The sequence below is a fragment of the Microtus pennsylvanicus genome, chromosome 3 (assembly GCF_037038515.1).
Source record: "Microtus pennsylvanicus isolate mMicPen1 chromosome 3, mMicPen1.hap1, whole genome shotgun sequence".
Lineage (NCBI taxonomy): Eukaryota > Metazoa > Chordata > Mammalia > Rodentia > Cricetidae > Microtus > Microtus pennsylvanicus.
In genome coordinates this window covers 5,157,284-5,176,771 of record NC_134581.1, presented here as the reverse complement: position 1 = coordinate 5,176,771, position 19,488 = coordinate 5,157,284, and the positions used below count along the sequence as shown (strand labels likewise).

General features: G+C 47.8%; 1 protein-coding gene across 2 annotated transcripts; it reads right to left on the bottom strand.

Moving 5' to 3' along the window:
• Positions 1-3,907: 3,907 nt before the first annotated feature.
• Positions 3,908-16,111, bottom strand: LOC142846920 (solute carrier family 22 member 13-like). Of its 2 annotated transcripts, XM_075967684.1 has the most exons (10): positions 15,734-16,111; positions 7,121-7,224; positions 6,747-6,901; positions 6,372-6,540; positions 6,079-6,199; positions 5,900-5,994; positions 5,115-5,329; positions 4,839-4,947; positions 4,217-4,432; positions 3,908-4,001 (listed from the first exon to the last, which is right to left on the bottom strand). In XM_075967684.1, exons 1-10 carry the CDS (start codon positions 16,109-16,111, stop codon positions 3,908-3,910), a joined length of 1,656 nt encoding a protein of 551 aa, XP_075823799.1. The 2 variants fall into 2 exon arrangements, with proteins under 2 accessions (XP_075823799.1, XP_075823800.1); XM_075967685.1 differs by lacking the exons at positions 5,900-5,994; positions 6,079-6,199; positions 6,372-6,540; positions 6,747-6,901.
• Positions 16,112-19,488: the final 3,377 nt, after the last annotated feature.

The window sequence follows — 19,488 nt, the reverse complement described above, 5'->3', positions numbered from 1 at the left end:
CACATTATGTGGAGATGAGGCCATGGCCATGATTAGATCATATCGAAATAGGATCATCAGGGTGAGACCCCCCCCCGATAGAATTAGTGACCTGATAGGAGGAGGGGAAGAGAAACTTTTCTCCATACACACACACACACACCAAGAAAGGCCACATGAGGACCAAGAGAGGTGGCCTTCCATTCCCAGAGGTCTAGAAAAGCTCATATAGGCATGCATACAGGCACAGAGAAAGGCTCTTCACCAGAACCTGGCCACGCTGTCGGTGTAGGAGTTCCTTCTATCTTTGTGTTGCTTTCATTGGTTAACAAGGAAACTGCTTTGGGTCCTTGATAGGGCAGAACTTAGGTAGGCAGAGAAGACGGAACCGAATTCTGGGAGGAAGAAAGCAAAGTGAGGAGAACTGCCATGAAGCCACCAGAGTCAGGCATGCTGAATCTTTCCCAGTAAGCCACAGACATGTGGCAATATTAATAGAAATGGGTTAAATCCAGGTGTAAGAGTTAGCCAATAAGATGTTAGAGCTAATAGGCCAAGCAGTCGTTTAATACAGTTTCTGTGTGGTTATTTCGGGGTTAAGCTAGCCGGGCAGCTGGGACAAACAAACAGGCCCCTCCTTTACAACATGCTGGCACCCTCACCTCAGATCACCTGGCTGCTCTTGTGCACCCCAAGCAGACCAAGTCAGGTGGAAGAACAGAGGAAACCAACCAAAGTGTTAGCATGCCATTAGGGTTTGAGCATGAAATGACCCCAAGGGTTTCATGGGTTGAATACTGGATACTGACCTGGTAGCCCTATTTTAAAAAGCTTGAGGAACCTAGGAGGTGGGTCTTTGTCAGAGAAAGTAGGTCACTAGAGGTAAACCTTCAAAAGCTGTACATGGTCCCTGGGCCATTCCTAACCTTCTACCCTAACCTTCAATAGGTGGAGAACCTCACCCCCCCCATTCCCACACCCATGATGTTCAGCTAAAGCACATGGGGTTGACTGGCCATGGAGGAAGCCTTTTGAAAGCATGAGCAGAAATCCTTCTTCCTAGAAAGTCATTTTGTCAGGGCTGAAGGACGTCTCAGCAGTGAGGAGTTCTTGCAGCTCTTCCAGAGCTCCCCTGTTCCATTCCATGCTACCTACCTCAGGCAGCTTGCATATGCCTGCCACTCTAGTTCAGGGCACCTAGCGCCCTCTTTCAGCCTCTGCAGGCACTGCATTCACGTGGCAGACAGATAAACACACACAAATAAAAAGTAAGTCTTGAACCTGTTCTCTCACGCTGCTTGCAGTTAGACAGAAGTAACCAGAGCAGAGGCTGTGGTGAGCGGTGTCTGCGAGAGCTCACTCTTCTATTCTCTTGTATGAGATTTTGGAAGGAAAGGGTTTTCTCCAAAGGATGACAGTAAGCAGAATACACGGGGTAGCTATGCCCAGGAGCAAAGTTATAGAAGGTGGGCACATGATCTAGAGGTGCAGAAGAGGGACCAGACTCAGTGTGGGGGCTTCGACAGATGAGTTTAGCAAGTGAGGGGATGTGACTGCCAAGAAGTATCACTGAGGAAGGGGCCCTTCACCCGGTCCCCTGCTGTGAGAGCTTTCACAGTGTATGCAGAGGCAGAGGGGACAGAGGCCTTCTGAGAAGGTATGAGGACCTGGGTTGTCTACCGACATTAGCCCACAGTAACAAGGATGCAGTGGCCCACAGTAACAAGGACACGATGACCCACAGTAACAAGGACACGGTGACCCACAATAACAGGGACACAATGGCCCACAGTAACAAGGACGCGATGACCCACAGTACCAAGGAGACAGTGACCCACAGTAACAAGGACACAGAGGTCCACAGTAACAAGGACACAGTGGCCCACAGTAACAAGGACGCAGTGGTCCACAGTAACAAGGACGCAGTGGCCCACAGTAACAAGGACGCTGTGGCCCACAGTAACAAGGACACAGTGGCCCACAGTAACAAGGACGCTGTGGCCCACAGTAACAAGGACGCTGTGGCCCACAGTAACAAGGACGCTGTGGCCCACAGTAACAAGGACGCAGTGGCCCACAGTAACAAGGACACAGAGGTCCACAGTAACAAGGACACGGTGGCCCACAGTAACAAGGACGCAGTGGCCCACAGTAACAAGGACACGGTGGCCCACAGTAACAAGGACGCTGTGGCCCACAGTAACAAGGACGCAGTGGCCCACAGTAACAAGGACACAGAGGTCCACAGTAACAAGGACGCTGTGGCCCACAGTAACAAGGACGCAGTGGCCCACAGTAACAAGGACGCAGTGGCCCACAGTAACAAGGACGCAGTGGCCCACAGTAACAAGGACACGGTGGCCCACAGTAACAAGGATGCAGTGGCCCACAGTAACAAGGACGCGATGACCCACAGTAACAAGGACACGGTGACCCACAATAACAGGGACACAATGGCCCACAGTAACAAGGACACGATGACCCACAGTACCAAGGAGACAGTGACCCACAGTAACAAGGACGCAGTGGCCCACAGTAACAAGGACCTAGGTTTACATTTGTGAGAGGAAGTGGATGACATAAGGGTCAGGCCTTTAGGGACTGTGTCAAAGTAGAGGCACAGTTAACCAGAGGTTAGGGCAACATCTTAGAGCTCAGATACAGAACTCAAGCCAGTGTCTAGTACAGTGGTCTTAATCCCAGACATGGCCTGCAGAGAGCACACTCCTAGAGCTCTTCACTTTGCATTACCTGGCAGAGTCTGAGGTTTATTGTGAAGTAACACGTGAAATCACCCATTTTGAGCAAGCGTGTGGGTAGGTGAGAGCATTGAGAAGTGAACTCAATGCCTCCCACATGCTGAACAATATCACTCTCTGTATAATGGGAAGGCTGGGGTCCAGGTCTGAGAGGTGCGCCAACCCCAGCAAAGATAACCTCACCACCTAGTAGCTCTGGACTGGCTATTCTCTGTTCAGCAGTGCCCTCTAGAGGTCAGGTGTGGATTGGCATATCCAGCCACTATGTCCTTCTTAAGGTTCCCTGCTACTAAAAAGAGATCTGGCCTGGGTAGAATCTCCCCTGGGATCCCAGATGTCTTAGCGTCTGTAGTGCTCATGAGAAATCACTAAAGATAACCTGATTGACAGGAGAACGTCTGTAAATGTACACAAGAGCTTGGCCCCAATTACATCTCTTACGGGTAAGAAAATGGTGTTTCTGCTACCAAACAACACAGAGAACCTCTAAATGGCCCCAGCATGTGCCCAGCAGCAAAGCCAGTTCTTCGAAGCCATCAATGGCAGACTGCCGATGAGCCAGGGCCTACTGGGAAGAAACAACAAACAGCAGTTAAACAAAAGGAGCTCTGCCCTCTTCCTTACCTGCTGGGCATCATGGCACAGCGGGCAGGGGCAGGGCACCCTTTCCTTGCCAGCCTCACACATGCGAGGCACAAGCTGACGACTGGCCAGGAAGAAGGGATTCTCAAAGTGAATATGGCACAGAATTTTTGTTAGCCTGCTCCTGCAGCTGGCCCTTCCTGGCACCCTGTTCTGGGTTTGAGCTGCTTTGTTTGGGATGGGGCTGTTGGCTTCTGTTCTGTTTTAGGAGGGTGGAGTATCCCAGGCTGAGGGGACAGTGAGACCATAACAGTGAGCCTGTCAGGAAAGACCAAGAGAGACCCGATCCTAACTCAGTCATGGTAGTGGGGTGTAGTTTGTGTCTGCGAGCTGTGAAGAAGAAGGGGTCCAGTCCTTGATGCTTCCATTGGGCTCTGCCGCATGAAGCTGGGGCCGTGAACAGGTCATGTTGTGTTGCTACATGAACAAGGCTGTCTAATCCCTGTGTCCCTGTGGATCCTGACAAAATCCAGATGATGTCATGGGAAGTCCTCTGTCTTTGGTGGGCTGGCTCCCAGTGGCCACAGTCAGAAGTACGAACTATTCACAATGGCCTTCCTCATGCTGGAAGTCCTTCCTGTGGCGTCCATTTCTTTTCTCTGGGGTGCGGTGTTGTGGGACCTACAAGAAGCAAAATACAGTCAGTGACTGCCCAACACATGGTCCCATGACAGAGCTCTTACCATTCCCTGCTCAAAGTAGGGGGAATGTGCTCTAAAATCAACCAGATAACAGCGGTGCCAAGGGGGCACAATGTTGCCCAGTAAGCAATGAGTAAAGGGGTAATGGTGATGGAGAAGCCTGACTATAATGAGGTCCAGCAAGTCAGTGCTCACCGCGGGGGGCGCCCCTTCTCCAGGTCCTGGATGGTGTCCTTCAGGGTCTGGCCCTTCGTCTCAGGCAGCAGAGCACACAGTAGGCCTGCCACGATGGGGAAGCTGCCAAAGATGACCATGGGGACAGCCCTGTGGTACTGTTCCAGCAGCATCACGAGCGGTGTGATGATGCCAGCAATCCTGGAGAAGATGCTCACCAGCCCCATGCCTGTTTGCCTGGGGAAAGCAGCACAAGCTGAGGCTCTGGTCCCTGGTCAGGCTACACCCACTCCAGAGATGCGAGGACCCAGGTCTCAGCCACCGTGCCTGCCTACTCTAGCTGCTTCCTGGAGTAGTAAGCCCTCTCTGTTGCTCTCCTGTCACCTCTAGAGACCCAAATGCCTTTTCCATTTCTGAGTGCCCTCTCCTGGCACTCTCCTTTGCTCTAACTTCTCTCCCACATTCTGGTCCAGAGACAGCCAGGGCATGCCCATGTCTATCTGTCCTCCAGTGTCCTGTGGTGACTCAGTGAATGGACCTACACTTCAGTGGCCTAGATTCATAGGCAGCTCACTGGCTGCCTGTGGCTGGTAGCGGAGCATCAGAGGAATGGGTGTTATTAGATCCCCAGGGCAGTGCTTACCTGATGATGGTGGGGTACAGCTCAGCAGTATACACATAGGATATGGTGAAGGCAGAAGATGAGGCTGATTTCCCCACCACAGCGAGCACAGTGACCACTGTGGGGAGACCTGAAGGAGAGCCAAGGTCAGCCACATAGGGGGAAGACACCATCACCTAAGCCCACGCACCTCCCTGTCACTCAAGTGTCTCACCCTCCATGCCCAAACCCTGAGGAACCTGTAGTGGTGTGGGAACAATGGGGGTAGCCCTGGCAGGGAGGAAGACAACCTGGTACCTGCTGGGATGAAGATGATGATGATGCACATAGTACCAGCCAGAGTCAGGGAACCTGACAGGCTCCACTTGCGACCCAGCTTCTCCATTACGAAGATGCTGGAAAAACGGGCGGGCACCTCCACTACTCCAAATATCAGCTGTGTTAGGTAGATGTCCAGGCCAAAGTCCCCCACTTGGAAGCTAAAGCAATAGTACACCAGACTGTCCACAAACCTACAAAGTACCCAAATTTCCTTGTCACACAAGTCACACCCAAAGGAACAGCCTAATTTAATGAATTCACACCTGGGGAGAGACCACCATGTTCACAGAGTAGTGTAGGAGTTCCTTCTGTTTTTGTGTTGCTTTCATTGGTTAATGAATAAAGAAACTGCCTTGGCCTTGTGATAGGGCAAAACTTAGGTAGGCAGGGAAAACAGAACTGAATGCTGGGAGGAGAAAGCAGAGTCAGAGAGAAGCCATGGATCCTCTGCCTGAGATGGTCTCCAGTGAGAATCTCTGGTAAGCCACTGCCACGTGGCGATACACGAATTAATGGAAATGGGTTAAACTAGTATGTAAGTGTTAGCCAATAAGAAGTTAGAGCTAATGGTCAAGCATTATTTTAATTAATACAATTTCTGCATGGTTATTTTGGGTGTAAGCTAGCCGGGCGGCCAGGACAAACTAGGGGCCCTCTCCTTTAACAATAGAGCCTCTGTCCACCACTCCAGTGAAATACAGCAGAACACGAGAGGTCCTCTGACTCAGCCCTCACTGAGGGACAAGACCCTGGACACTTACCAGACAGCAATGAGAACCAGTGTCACCTTCCTGAGATAGGGGTGTCTGAAAAGATCCAGCGCATTTCCCGAGGGACCTGTCTTCTCAGGGATCAGCTAGAAGAAGGACACAGTGAGGGGCCGGGACACACACATAGAGATGCCTGAGGCAGTGGGGAGCCTGTACCCGCCGACAGGTACCTGGCTCAGGAGTTCTGGAGAAAGGGAACGCCTGTTCACCAAGGCTGCCTTCTGGATCAGTTGTTTGGCCTCCTCTATCCTTCCTTTGGAGAGGAGCCACCGAGGAGATTCTGGCAAAACCCTGTCAACCACACATGGCTCTGATACTGGGGTCTTTGCCCAGTGCAGCCACCCAGAATTCCAGTGCATGATGAGCCTCCCACCCAAGCCCCACGGGTTCCCCCTTCTGGGTCCTGCACCCCGCCACTGCACTCCCAACAAGGGGTGGCCGATCACTGGCAAGGCCTCCCTACCAGAAGTAGAAGAGGAGCAGGAAGACAGGTGCGGTGCCTATGATCTGAAGGAGTCTCCAGTTGCGGACACCATAGGCCAGGCCTGCTAGCACCATCTGGCCAAGGGCAATGTTGCTCTGGGACAGGACCATGGCCCGTGTTCTCCTGGACGGCCCCACCCATTCTGAAACTGAGAGCAAAGGCTGAGCCTGGGCTGGAATCTGCCCACTCACCCACCCCTGGAGATTCCAAGTGCCAGCCTGTCAGGGATGTGACTCAGTGCCAGCACAGAAAACTTAGCTGTGACCTTTTTGGATGCACTTGGCTGACTCCATGACCACAGGTAAATCTGGGCTCTAACTCCGAGGAATCAGGCTTTTGGGCCCAGATACTCACGGAGGACATTGGTGCTGAGTAAAAATCCAGCCACAGTGGTAGCCAAGCCAAAGCTTAGGGTCATATAAAGCTCAAAGCTGGACACACAGGCTGCGGCCATGCCCGTGATGGCAGACAGAAGCAGCTGCACCAGGAGGGAGGGTCTGCGGCCAATCCTGAGGTAACAAAGGACAAGGCGTGAAGCTAGGAGAACTTCCTAAGATGGGAGACCCAGACAGACCTGTCCTCGGCTCTGTAAGAGGAGAGACGGGGTCTTCCATGGAGCCTCATTTGAAGGCAGGCACGAAGACATATCTTGATGACTAACAACTCTCCAGGGGGGGTAACTCAGTCAGCACCAGGAGCTTAAAGCACCCTGGAGCAGCAACACTTACCAGTCACAGAGGGGCCCAAAGATGAGGGCCCCAACGAGGAGGCCAGCCATGGCTACCGACTGTAAAGTCCTCTTCAGGTACTTCCGACCACACACCAGGTCAAACTGAGGCAGAAAAATACTCATGTAAGACCAAGCGCAGCATCCAGGTCCAACTTCACTCTCTAGGGTCCCATGTTTTCCACACTGTGTACCAGTCAACACCATGGGCATAAGATAGTTAAAAGTCTAAATGGAAACATCATAGCAATCTTTGAATTCTCTCCAACATCACAACTAGCCCAAGAATTCACAATTCAAAACTGGGTATGCTTTTTTCACCTCCAATGAGATTAATGCCACAGTATTTTGCCTGACAGTTGCTTTTATAAAAAGCAAATAACATGTGCAATTCTGCATGAAACGAAACATGAGGGTGGCAGCGTTGGGGGGCCAAGACGCTGTGCCCCTGCAGGTACCGACTAGCATGTTTCAGTCTTCTAAAGAATGGAGGAAGTGTTTCTTTTCTTTTTGTTGCAATGATTAAAAAACATGACTAAAAGCAAGAAAGGCTTATTTGGTTAACACTCCCGGGTCATAATCCACTGCTGAAGGATGTCAGGCCAGGAGCTCAAGGCAGGAATCATGGCGGAAGGCTGGTTACTGGCTCAGCCCTCCCACATCCATCACCAGTCAAAACAATCTTACAGACATGGCTGATGTAGGTGGGTCTTCTATCAATGTGTTACTTTCATTGGTCAAATAAAGAGACTGCCTTGGCCTTTGATAGGACAGCAGCTTAGATAGGTGGAGTAGACAGAACAGAATGCTGGGAAGAAAGCAATGAGTCAAACACCATGATTCTCTGATCCAAGATGGATGCAGGTTAGGATCTTTCCCAGTAAGCCACCACCTCATGGTGCTACACAGATTAATAAATATGGGTTAAAGCAAGATGTGAGTATTAGCCAATAAGAGGCTATAATGGGCCAGGCAGTGTTTAAATGAATACAATTCTTGTGTCGTTACTTCTGGGCATAAGCTAGCCAGGTGGCCAGGAGCCAGGCAGCAGGAATGCAACCTGCTATTCCTTCTAAAAGCAGGCCTGCTGGCCTCATCACTATACATAGCCATGGGTTAATCTGATCTGGGATATTCCTCAACTGAAGTTCCCTCTTCCCTGGTGACTCTGGGTTATGTCAAATTGACAGTAAACTAACCAGCACGGAGTGTATTCGATTTTCCATTGTTTATTTTGAGGCAGGGTATCATGCGGACCAGGGTGTACTCAAATCACTTTGTTGCACAGGATAACCTTGAACTCCTCATGCTCTACCTCCTGAACACAGGATTATTAGTATTTGTCACAATGCCAGCCCTGCGTATTAATTTTGAAAATAATTACTTGTAACAAGTACTGTTCAACTATTTGAATGTAATTACTTAATATGTAGAACTAAGGAGTACTTTTTCTGGCATAGAGAATACCCTGCAAAACCATTGACAATTAGAATGTAAAGTCTGGAAATTTCTGACAGACCTCTAATAACTCTTCCTGACAAACAGCCTGTCTCTCATGTGAGCTGCTTGGACCCTTCCAAGACTCACACGTGGCTGACCAGTTTCCTTCATATGCCCACAGTCTGATCAGAATTCTAGAGTACTGGCATGCCATGTGCCCTCTGGTCAAGACACAAATATGCACTCGAGGGGTCAGAAGAGAAAATGTCATTCCACCTAGAGAGATAGGCTGAGCACACAGGCATACCAAGGATCCCCACATCCCTGCCTAGAGGTCTTCTACACACATGCTGACTCCTAGCCTTCCAGGCTGCGACCCGGTCCCTGGCATGCCTGTGAGGGCTCTTCCGGTGTCACAGCTATGCACTGTGTGAGGGACTGGGATAAAGGCACGCAGCACTCATGCCCTGTAATTAGACCGCACAAGTGTGAACTTTGTAGTACATAATGATGTTGCATCACAGGGTCAAAAGTTTAGACACGCCTGGTAGGTGTTTCTTACGCCAACTGAGTTGACAAAGCTAACCATCCATAAGGTTGAAAACACTGAAAAGAGCCGTCTTTTGCCTTTTCATAATTGCTATCCCAAACTGAACAGAAGGACCCCTGGCTAGTTAGAAACACTTGGTCCAAAGTCAGATGGTAAAATGTGGATGTGGTACATGTCTGTTGCTGCATGCATAGAATAAAACCATGTGAAGGCTAAGAGAATGTTTGCTGGAGATGGGTTAATGAATAAATCAACTAACGCTTACACCTAGCTAGCTGAATGTCAGTTAAGTAACTTAGCGAGAAATTAACAAATCCAGGAGTTGCTGAACTCACACTTCTCAAGGACAACAGCTCCTTCTGAAGAACTAGTGGGATGTGCACGATGGTGACCTAAATGGCCTGGTGTGACCTTGAGCCTGTTAGCCAATTGCCTTTGTCTTGTTCTCTACTCATGCAAAAATGGGGATAAAATTGATTATGTGTTGCTACCCAATATGATTGGATTAACACTTCTAGACTAGTGACTGTCACACAGGAAGCTCCCAGTCCAGGACGGCGATGATGACTGTGAGCTGTGCCTATGGCTCAGAGCTGTTGAGGGTGCAGGGCTTTGCAGATACAAATGGCAAGCCACAGACACTTCCAAGTCTGGCACCATTTGCCACCTCCCCTTAGTTTATATCCGTTGTAACTGAAGTTTTGGGGAAAGTTTACCACTGCATTGTTCAGGAGCAGCACCTAAGACTTGAAGCCCACCCTCCCCCTGGCATCAAGGAATGAAGGGTTCCAATTCAGCATGCCAGTCATCACCGTCTTTGGGTTTTAACACATACCGTGGGTGGTTCTGTTCAAGGCCCACTGTGGTGGCCTACAGAATTCCACTTTCACTTCTTAAAGCACATCTCACCATCTCTCTCTCTCTCTCTCTCTCTCTCTCTCTCTCTCTCTCTCTCTCTCTCTCTTCTCTCCCTAAACCATCAATGGCTCTCTTGAGTTTCTAGAAGAGAGCTTCAACTCCTTGGCACTGGCCCTAGGACCTTTCAAGAGCTGGCTCCTACCTATGCCACACTGTAGTTAGGAGGCGACCAGACCTGCTTTTCATCCCGCCCGGCTCGGCATGGCTAGCTTAACACCAGAAATAACAACACACAAATTGTATTCATTTAAACACTGCCTGGCCCATTATATCTAGCCTCTTCTTGGCTAATTCTTACATATTTGTTTAAGCCATATCTAGTAATCTGTATAGCAACACGAGGTGGTGGCTTACCGGGAAATATTTTAGCCTACATCCATCTTGGGTCAAAGAATCATTCAGGGCACCACTTGAAGCAGAGTGGAACAATGCTGCTACCAGCCAGCTCCCAGGCTCTCAGCTCCCTTTCTTTTACCACTCAGGATTTCCTCCTAGAGGTGGCACTGCCACAGTGGGAGGGGGGGGCTCCTATATCAGTTAGCAATAAAAATGCCCCCACAGACATGTCCACAGGGCAATTGATCTAGACAATTCCTCAATTGAGGATCCTTATTTTTAGGTAAATTTTATTGGTTTCTTTCTTTGTTTCCCCCCTCACAGACTTTGCTTTTTTTTGAGACAGGGTTTCTCTCTGTAGTTTTGGAGCCTGTCCATCCTGGAACTAGCTCTTGTAGACCAGGCTGGCCTTGAACTCACAGAGATTTTCCTGCCTCTGTAGCCTAAGTGCTGGGATTAAAGGAATGTGTACAACCACTGCACCGGGTTAAATTTCACTGGTGTAAAGTTGACAATAAAACTAGCCAGGACACTTTCAACCTAATGCACCAACACATCACATGCTAAACTATAACTTTCCTTTCTTTTTGTCCCCAAGATCTTACTTACATCAATATCATAACAAAAATTACAGGACAAATTTAAAATCCCCAGTCTTTAAAAAATTCTAGGGTTTTAAAAGTTCAATGTCTCTTTAAAAATCTAAATTCTCTCAACTCTGGGCTTTTATAAAATAAAATTAAAAAACAAGTTATATAATTCCTTACTTCCCAAAGAGAAGAACCAGGACATAGGAAAAGCAAAGCCTAAATCCAAAAGTCAAGGAACCGGATGTCCAACATCTGCAACTCACTCATGAACTTTCGGGCTCCTGGTGGCTTGGGGAGCCCCGCTTCTCTGCTCCACCATCCAGAACACACACTGCTTGTCCTGTAGGCTCAGGCTGGCTCCACTCCATGCATGCTGTTCTCCTTGATGACGCTCATTGCATGCTCCTGGCACTGTCAATATTCTGAGATCCTCCTTGCAACTGAGGCTGTCCCTTCACCAATGGCTTCTCTTGGCCTTTCTGCTAGGACTCAAACTGTACCTCATGGTGCCAAGTGTCAGCTTCTCTCCATGGCCCCTTCAATCCTGGGGTCCCCATTGCAACTGAGGCTAACCTACACTAATGATCTCTCCTGAATTTTCTTTAGGAACTCCAATACTGCCACATGGTTCCAGGCTTGAACTGCTCCTCATGAACCCCTCAATCTTGCATCTCTCATGCCTTCAAAATCAGAACCACATAGGAGATTCTTTCATATGGTCAAGTTTATTTACCAACTGGAGATGCAGCCACGGCCCCCACCTCCACCCCAGACCATAGCTTCTCTGTGTTGACTCTGAGGAGATACTTTGCAAAAGATTTCACCTTAATACAATTAATTGTGGTAATATTTTGTTTGTACTCTAACAAATAAAGTTTGCCTGAAGATCAGAGGGTGGAGTTAGTCACTAGTTAACCACAAAGACCAGGCAGTGGTGGCACACATCTCTGACCTGAGCACTTGGGATCTCATGCCTTTGATCCCAGTACTTGGGGGGCACACGTCTTTAATCCTAGCACTAGGGATGTGGAGACAGAAGGGACATGGCTGAGAAGAGAGAGGAGTATAAAGCAGGAGGAGATAGGAGCCCAGCCCCATTTAGTCTGAGGATCTGTAGAGACAGGATCTTTCCTCTTTGATCTGAGGATTTGGTACAGGTAAGAAGTCTCTCCAGTGGCTGGCTCCTTTACTTCTCTGATCTTTCAGGATTTACCCCGATATCTGACTATGGGTTTTTATTCTTAAGACCAATTCGAATTCACACTATAACTAATCTCTATTAATCATAGCTGATTTTTTAGTCCCAGCTGACCAGCATCCATTGTCCCAGTAAAGCAAAGGTTTCATTTCCATACATTCTCATCTTACAAGACACAACCATAATAGTTTTTGCTTCGCTGTGAGACCTCACAAGCCATGCATCCACCTCCAGCATTTCTCTCAAAATTCTTAACTTCCAAGCTCCTACAGAGCAGCCCGTTAAGCTCTTAGCAGCTGATGGTTTTTCCACTTAAAGTTCCAAACTCTTCCACAATCCCCAAAGCAACATGGTTAGGTCCAGCATGGCAACAATCCTGTCCTGGTCCCAATTTTGCTTTTCTGTGACCAGAAACAGCTTGTGGAGGAAATGGCTTCCTTGGTTTATAGGTTACAGCCCATAATTAAGAGAAGTCAAGGTAGGACTCTAAAGGCAAGAACTGAAATAGAGACCTGGAGAAATGCTGCTAATTGGCTTGTTCCCAGACTATCTTTGTTACACAGCTGAGGCCAACCTGCCTAGGAATGGTTCTCCCAGCAGTGGGCTGGGCCTTCTCACATAAACTACATGTCTCAGAGACATGTTGCCAGGCTGATCTGCTCTAGACAACTGCTCAATAAAGGGGTCACTATTTCCAGGTGACCAGGACAGAGACTATCAAATGAGTTGCTTTGAGAAATGGTAACATCCTGACATCCAATCCAACATCCCAGTGTCCATGTGAGGACATGCTGGTTTTTTCTTCTCATTTATCATGTGTGTGCCTGTGCATGTGTGTACATGTGCATGCCATAGCATGTATATGGAGGTCAGAGGACAAGTGACAGGAGTTGATTCCCTCTGTCTACTGTATTGAGTTAGCAGACTTGACAACTGAGCCATCATCCTCCTGAGCCATCTTGCTGACCCTGTGCGGCCTTTTTTTTTTTTTTTTTTGGTATCTGTGCAGCAGAGGATTGGTGAAAAGTCATAAAATCTTGCATTTTTTGATATTCCAGGACAAGAGAACTATGGGGGATTGTGGTGGCTGAGTAACCGCAAACAGGTATATTTCAATGATCTCTTTGCACTCATTCAAAACTGTAAAAGAAACGGAGGTCTGCCACTGTACCATTGTTTTCTTGATGTGAGGACCCAGACTGATCTTAGGGATGACCCCTCTGACTGAGAAGCCTGTCAAGAAGACACACAAGGCCGTCACATCAGAGATTCCTCAGAAGCTGGGCCTGGCCAGAATAGGGTCAAGCATACGGAGACTATTCTGAAGAACACGGAAAGACCCAGTGCATGCATCTATGGTGAGCGAGCGCCAATGCCATGGAGCCTCCAGGGTCAAAGAAGAGCTTCTGGTGGGCACTGTCATTTAACAACACATTCCATTTTCTGCCACCCATGATCCAGCGTTTGGTGGACTCTTTAAAGTGAATGACTCCCGTCCTGCCCCTCCTCATTCCCAAGAGGTTCTGTATGGCTATTTTTTAATGGAATCTACTGACTACTGGCTGTTGGAGAGAGAAGCTGACTTCTAACTTCTTTCACTGATAAATGAAGGAAAGGATTAAACTTTTTATTTTTTCTAAGTCAGGGTTTCTCTGTACAACAGTACTGGCAGTCCTGGAACTTGTTTTATATACCAGGCTGGCCTTGGGGGATTAAACTTTTTCAAACACCAAAATATAGGCTTGTAAAATGGATCATGGGCTAAAGATACTTGCTATCAAACTTGAAGAGCTGAGTTCAGTTCCCAGGACCTAGATAGCAACAGATCTGGCTTCTTCAATTTGTTTATCTGACCAAATGCCTGCTAAGACCACCCCTCAAGACACACACACACACACACACACACACACACACACACACGGAGTAAATAAATGCATTTAAAAACAAATGCATTGGGACTTGGAGATATGGCTCAGCAGTGAAGACCACTGCCTACTCTTGACTCCCAACACCACATGGAAGCTCAAAATCACCTATAACTCTAGCTTCAGAGACTCGATGCCCTTTTCTGGTCTCTACAGGCACGAGGCATGCATATGGCACACACACACACACACAGACAAAATGCCCATTCACATAAAATAATAAAACAACTTAAAAGCAAAGATACACCAAATGGATTGAGCTCGTGATTTCAGCAATTGTTCCCTTTCAGTTCTGTGCCTTATGTGTGTAGTGTAGACTTGGAACCTGCCAGTGAAGGGCCCAGCTGAAGGCTGGGGATAGAGGAAACTGAGAAATGGTACTAGGTGAAGGGTTTGTAGCAGACTCTTAGGTGCTTTAAGGCCATGAAGATTCAGGCCTGCTGCTGAGCTTTGGCTGAGTAAAATTACATAACAATTCAGCACATGCAGTGGACAAGGCTTAGAGTAGATTCAGGGCAATCTGGAAGGTTCACTAGGCCTTAAAGATGCTGTTGTTTGCCAGGTGGGCAGAGCAGTTCTGTGCAATTGTAAGTATTCTCCAAACTTCTGAGGGATAGTAAGAAGCTGCTATAAGGTGATGCCAGGGAGTCATGGAGAGGCCTGAGTCTTCCAGGCCGGGCTGAGCTAGATCCAGTGGTTCGGAGTGTCCTTAAGGTAACCTAGTTCCCCTGGGTAAGGGGGAGGGTGACAGAATGAGGAGAATCCCAGAAAGGACACACTCCCAGACCTGGAAAGATTATAGTCCCATCTGAAAAAGTGAATGTTTCACTTTGGTTAAAACACTGTCTCCAGAGGCTTCTAAAAAATGGATGTTTTTTTTTCAAGTGTGTGTAGGGCAGGGGAGTGAATGTTTAATCTGTGGGCTCCAGATCTACAACCACAAACGTGATGAGAATGCAGAGACCCCCGCACGAGCCTGCACCCTTGAGTTTCTAGACTCCCCACATGTGCTTCATTGCTGGAAAAAAATTAAAAGACAGAGCTGGACACCAGGGACTCCGCATAGCAGCCTGGCTCCATGATCCGCTTCCTATACTTCCTGGGCTAAGTCATCGCCTTAATCCTTCCATTCTGGAAATGAGAACAGCCTGACACAGAGTACTTTCCAAGGGCCCGGGGATGCTGAGATAGCTGGAGAAGTTGAGTTATGTGCTTGAGTTTGTAAGAGAACAGAGATTATGAATTCTAGCAAACTTTCCGTCTTCTTTACTGTACCAGAGTTGGATTTGGCTACTAGACATCGTCTATTGCCTGTGACCAGTCTTCCTTTTGTTTTTCTTCTCTGATAAATATTTCCTCTTCTCTGTCAACAGTTTATAGGTACCTTGATACCACCAGGCTCACAAAAGGACAGGCGAAAAATGAAACTGTGATAGACAACAAGTAAAGCAGGCAGAGAAAATCAGAGAGTGAGAGAGGGCCAACAGACAGAGGACAAACAGAAACACGGGCTGACGAGAAAAGGGGGGAACAGGTGACAGACAGCTACATGCAAGCATAAAGGCAGAACCAGAGCAACAGAGGGCATCAAAGGCACAAGATCAGACAGAGAACGGACAGACTCCACACAAGACACACAGACAATAGGCAATCCTACCTCATTCTTTAGGGACTGAGGCCTGTTCTCAGGATACTCCCAGCCTGAGTCGCAGGCCTGTGTCTCATTGAAGCGGTGGCTGAGGATGTCTTCCAGGCTGGCATTGTCAGGAGGTGGCTGGAACATGAGGCAGGACTCAGGTCTGCCCGCTGTGTCGTTGGGTATGCTTACTGCCAGCTGCTCTGCAGCACTTAGGTTGAGAGTGTGGTTCTTGACCCAGGGCACTGAGCAGTGGTGAGCCTCATCGAGGACCATGAAGACCTGACTAAACACGAAGAAGGCAGACAGGAAATTGGGGATGCCCATCAGGATGGTCACCTGTGCCTGGAAGCGACCAAAGTCGCCCACTTCAGCCATGACCTGCGCAAAGTGAGCCATGTCTGCAGCTCACTCCTTAGTCTAGGAGCACCAGGCAGCTCTGAAACTTGGCTTTGGGACGCCTGCTGTTCTGGGCTGTGGTGACAGCTGCATTAATGTTTAATCCAGTCTTGCTGAGCTCTGCCTATTGTACTCTTCTACTGGCTATAGCCTAAGATGCTATGGCGGTCTCATCTGTTGAGGGCTTGGTGTTCACCTGAGGGTACACTGAGAGAAAGTGCAACTTTAGGGGGTGGGGCCTACTTGCTGGAAGAGAGTGATGTAAGGCATGCCTTTGGAGGAGATACTGCAGCCCCTTTATTTCCCCATCCCTGTGCTTCCAGGATAGCACGAGGCTGGCAGCCTTGTCCCAAGCACTCCCTTCTGTCATATTCTCTGGCTTCACCACAAAACCGCACAAAAACAGAGCCTGGTGACCAGGATGCCTCTGAAAACATGAACCAAAACAAACCTGTCGTCCTTTAAGTTACTGCTGCCAAGTATGTTGTCACAGCCCAGAAAGCCGATGAGCGCCAAAAGCCAGCATTGAGAACCAGGAGAGTGGCTGCTACAGCATCTGATCAAGAGGCTCAGAAGTCTTTGCGGAGGATGGTGGGAAGGTTCAGGGATGCAAATGAGCAGTCTTTTTGTAAACATCTTCGTGGATCATTCTGGCAAGAGTACCAAAGACCAGACCCGGCGGGCAGGCCCCTGCGGCAGATGCGGGATAGTCCAAGCATGAAACAGTGAAGCCCACACTGAGAGCAGATCGCCCCACTACTACTAAATCAAGTAGGTTTTTTGGGGCCTGGGCTGCAGAGTGGTAGACCTTTTATTAGCGAGGTCCATGGGCGAACGGGGAGCCTGGTCCTGCCCCTGAAGACCCTACTGCGTGGGGAGAGTGTTCTGGGCCCGCAGAGGGACACAGGAAACGGTGCAGGGGCATTCCCCAACCCCCTTGACCCCCCCCCCCGTTAGTCTGCCAGAGCAGGTACCCTCTGCTGGGGCTGCTCCTCCTCTGCGGCAACTTCTCTCTCCCTGACCCATCCCAGCTTGTGCCCAGGGGCCTCCTTCATTCTCCCTCCCTTCCACGGGGCTGCAGGATCACCCAGTTTAGCCTGTTTGGGCTCTGGGTCGGGAGCTCAGGGCAGAGGGAAGCGGGAGTTTCTCTGTTTTGGCGGCTGGCCTGCAGAGTAGTAGCCCTTTTGTTGGCGAGGTCCCTGGTGAATGAGGAGCCGGGCCCTGTTCCTGAAGACCCTTCTGAGGGGTGAGAGGGATCTTGGCCCCCGGCAGGAGCCAGGAAACAGAGCGAGGGCATTTTGTAAGAGGAGTACCCGGCCAGCAGGGAAACCTGATCCGGTTTTAAAAGACCCATTAGATAGCATCCATAGGAGGAGATGGGCAGGTGCCAAGGCAAAAATTCACCCAATAATCTGAAAAACAACATGAAAACACCAGAACTCAATGATCTTACAACAGAAGGACTTGAACACCCTAACACAGAAGAAGTGGAAAAAATTGACTTTATGAAATCATTAGAGTCCCTTAAACAACATGTGAAAAATGCCCTTATAGAAATGGATGAGAAGTATAACAAAAAGTTTGAAGAAATGAGTAAATACATACATGATACCCTGGGAAAATAAGAAAAAACAATTAAACAGGTAATGGAAACAGTTCAAGAATTGAAAACTGAAATGGAAGCAAGGAAGAAAACACAAACTAGGACCAGCTGGATATTGAAAATCTAGGTCAATGAGCAGAGCCTACAGAAACAAGCATAATCAATAGAATACAAGAGATAGAAGAAAGAATCTCAGATTCTGAGGACACCATAGAGAAAATAAACGCACTGATAAAAGAAAACAGCAAAGCCAACAAATTATCATCACAAAACATTCAGGAAATATGGGACACAATAAAAAGGCCAAACCTAAGAATAATAGGAAAAGAAGAAGGAGAAGAGTCACAGCTCAAAGGCCCAGAAAATATTTTTAACAAAATTATGGAAGAAAACTCTCCCAACATAAAGAAAGATATTCCTTTGAATATTCAAGAAGCATACAGAACACCAAACAGACTGGATCAAAGAAAAACATCCCCTCGCCATATAATAATCAAAACACAAAATACACAGGTTAAAGAAAGAATATTAAGAGCTGCGAAGGAAAAAGGCCAAGTAACTTATAAAGGTAAACCGATCAGACTTACACCTGACTTCTCTATGAAAACCATCAAAGCCAGAAGGTCCTGGATAGAGGTACTGCAGAAACTAAGAGACCATGGATGCAAACCCAAACTACTATATCCAGCCAAGCTTTCATTCACTATCAATGGAGAAAAAAAGACATTCCAGGATAAGAACAAATTTAAACAATACGTAGCCACAAATCCAGCCCTACAGAAAGTAATAGAAGGAAAATCGCAACCCAAGGAATCCAACATTGCCAACACTGCCTACAATAACTCAGGCATCTAGCGACCCTTCACCAGCACAACTCAAAGAAGGGAGACACACAAACTCTACTACCAAAAACAATAAGAATAACCGGAGTAAACAACCACTGGTCATTAATATCACTTAATGTCAATGGACTCAATTCACCTATAAAAAGGCACAGGCTAAGAGATTGGATACAAAAACAGGATCCAACATTCTGCTGTTTACAAGAAACACATCTCAACCACAAAGACAGGCATCTACTCAGAGTAAAGGGTTGGGAAAAGGTCTTTCAAGCAAATGGTCCTAAGAAAAAGGCAGGTGTGGCCATACTAATTTCTAACAAAACTGACTTAAAACTAAAATCAATCAGAAGAGATCAAGATGGACACTTTATACTCATAACAGGAACAATTCATCAGGATGACGTCTCAATCCTGAATATCTACGCCCCTAATATAAAAGCACCCACCCATGTAAAAGAAATATTAATAGAACTCAAGGCAGACATCAAACCACACACACTAATAGTAGGAGACTTCAATACACCTCTCTCTCCAATGGACAGGTCAATCAGAGAGAAACCTAATAGAGAATTAAGAGAATTATTGGAGGTAATGAAGCAAATGGACTTAACAGACATCTATGAACACTCCACCCAAACAGGAAAGAATATACCTTCTTCTCTGCAGCTCATGGAACCTTCTAGAAAATTGACCACATACTCAGAAACAAAGGAAACCTCCACAGGTACAAAAAAAATCAGTGTCCACCTGTGTCTTATCAGATCACCATGGATTAAAGTTAGAAGGCAACAACAATGCTACCCCCAGAAAGCCGACAAACTCATGGAAACTGAACAGTCAACTACTGAACCACACCTGGGTCAAGGAAGAAATTAAGAAAGAAATTAAAGTCTTCCTTGAATTTAATGAAAATAAAGAGACAACATACTCAA

Bases quoted from the DNA above. Each gene is read 5' to 3' on its own strand.
- LOC142846920 (XM_075967684.1), bottom strand. From the start codon at position 16,111: ATGGCTCACTTTGCGCAGGTCATGGCTGAAGTGGGCGACTTTGGTCGC. The intron at 5,995-6,078 runs GTACCTGTCGGC...TCCTTCTTCTAG, and splicing joins CTCCAGAACTCCTGAGCCAG to CTGATCCCTGAGAAGACAGG. The intron at 4,002-4,216 runs GTGAGCACTGAC...TGCTTCTTGTAG, and splicing joins GAGAAGGGGCGCCCCCCGCG to GTCCCACAACACCGCACCCC.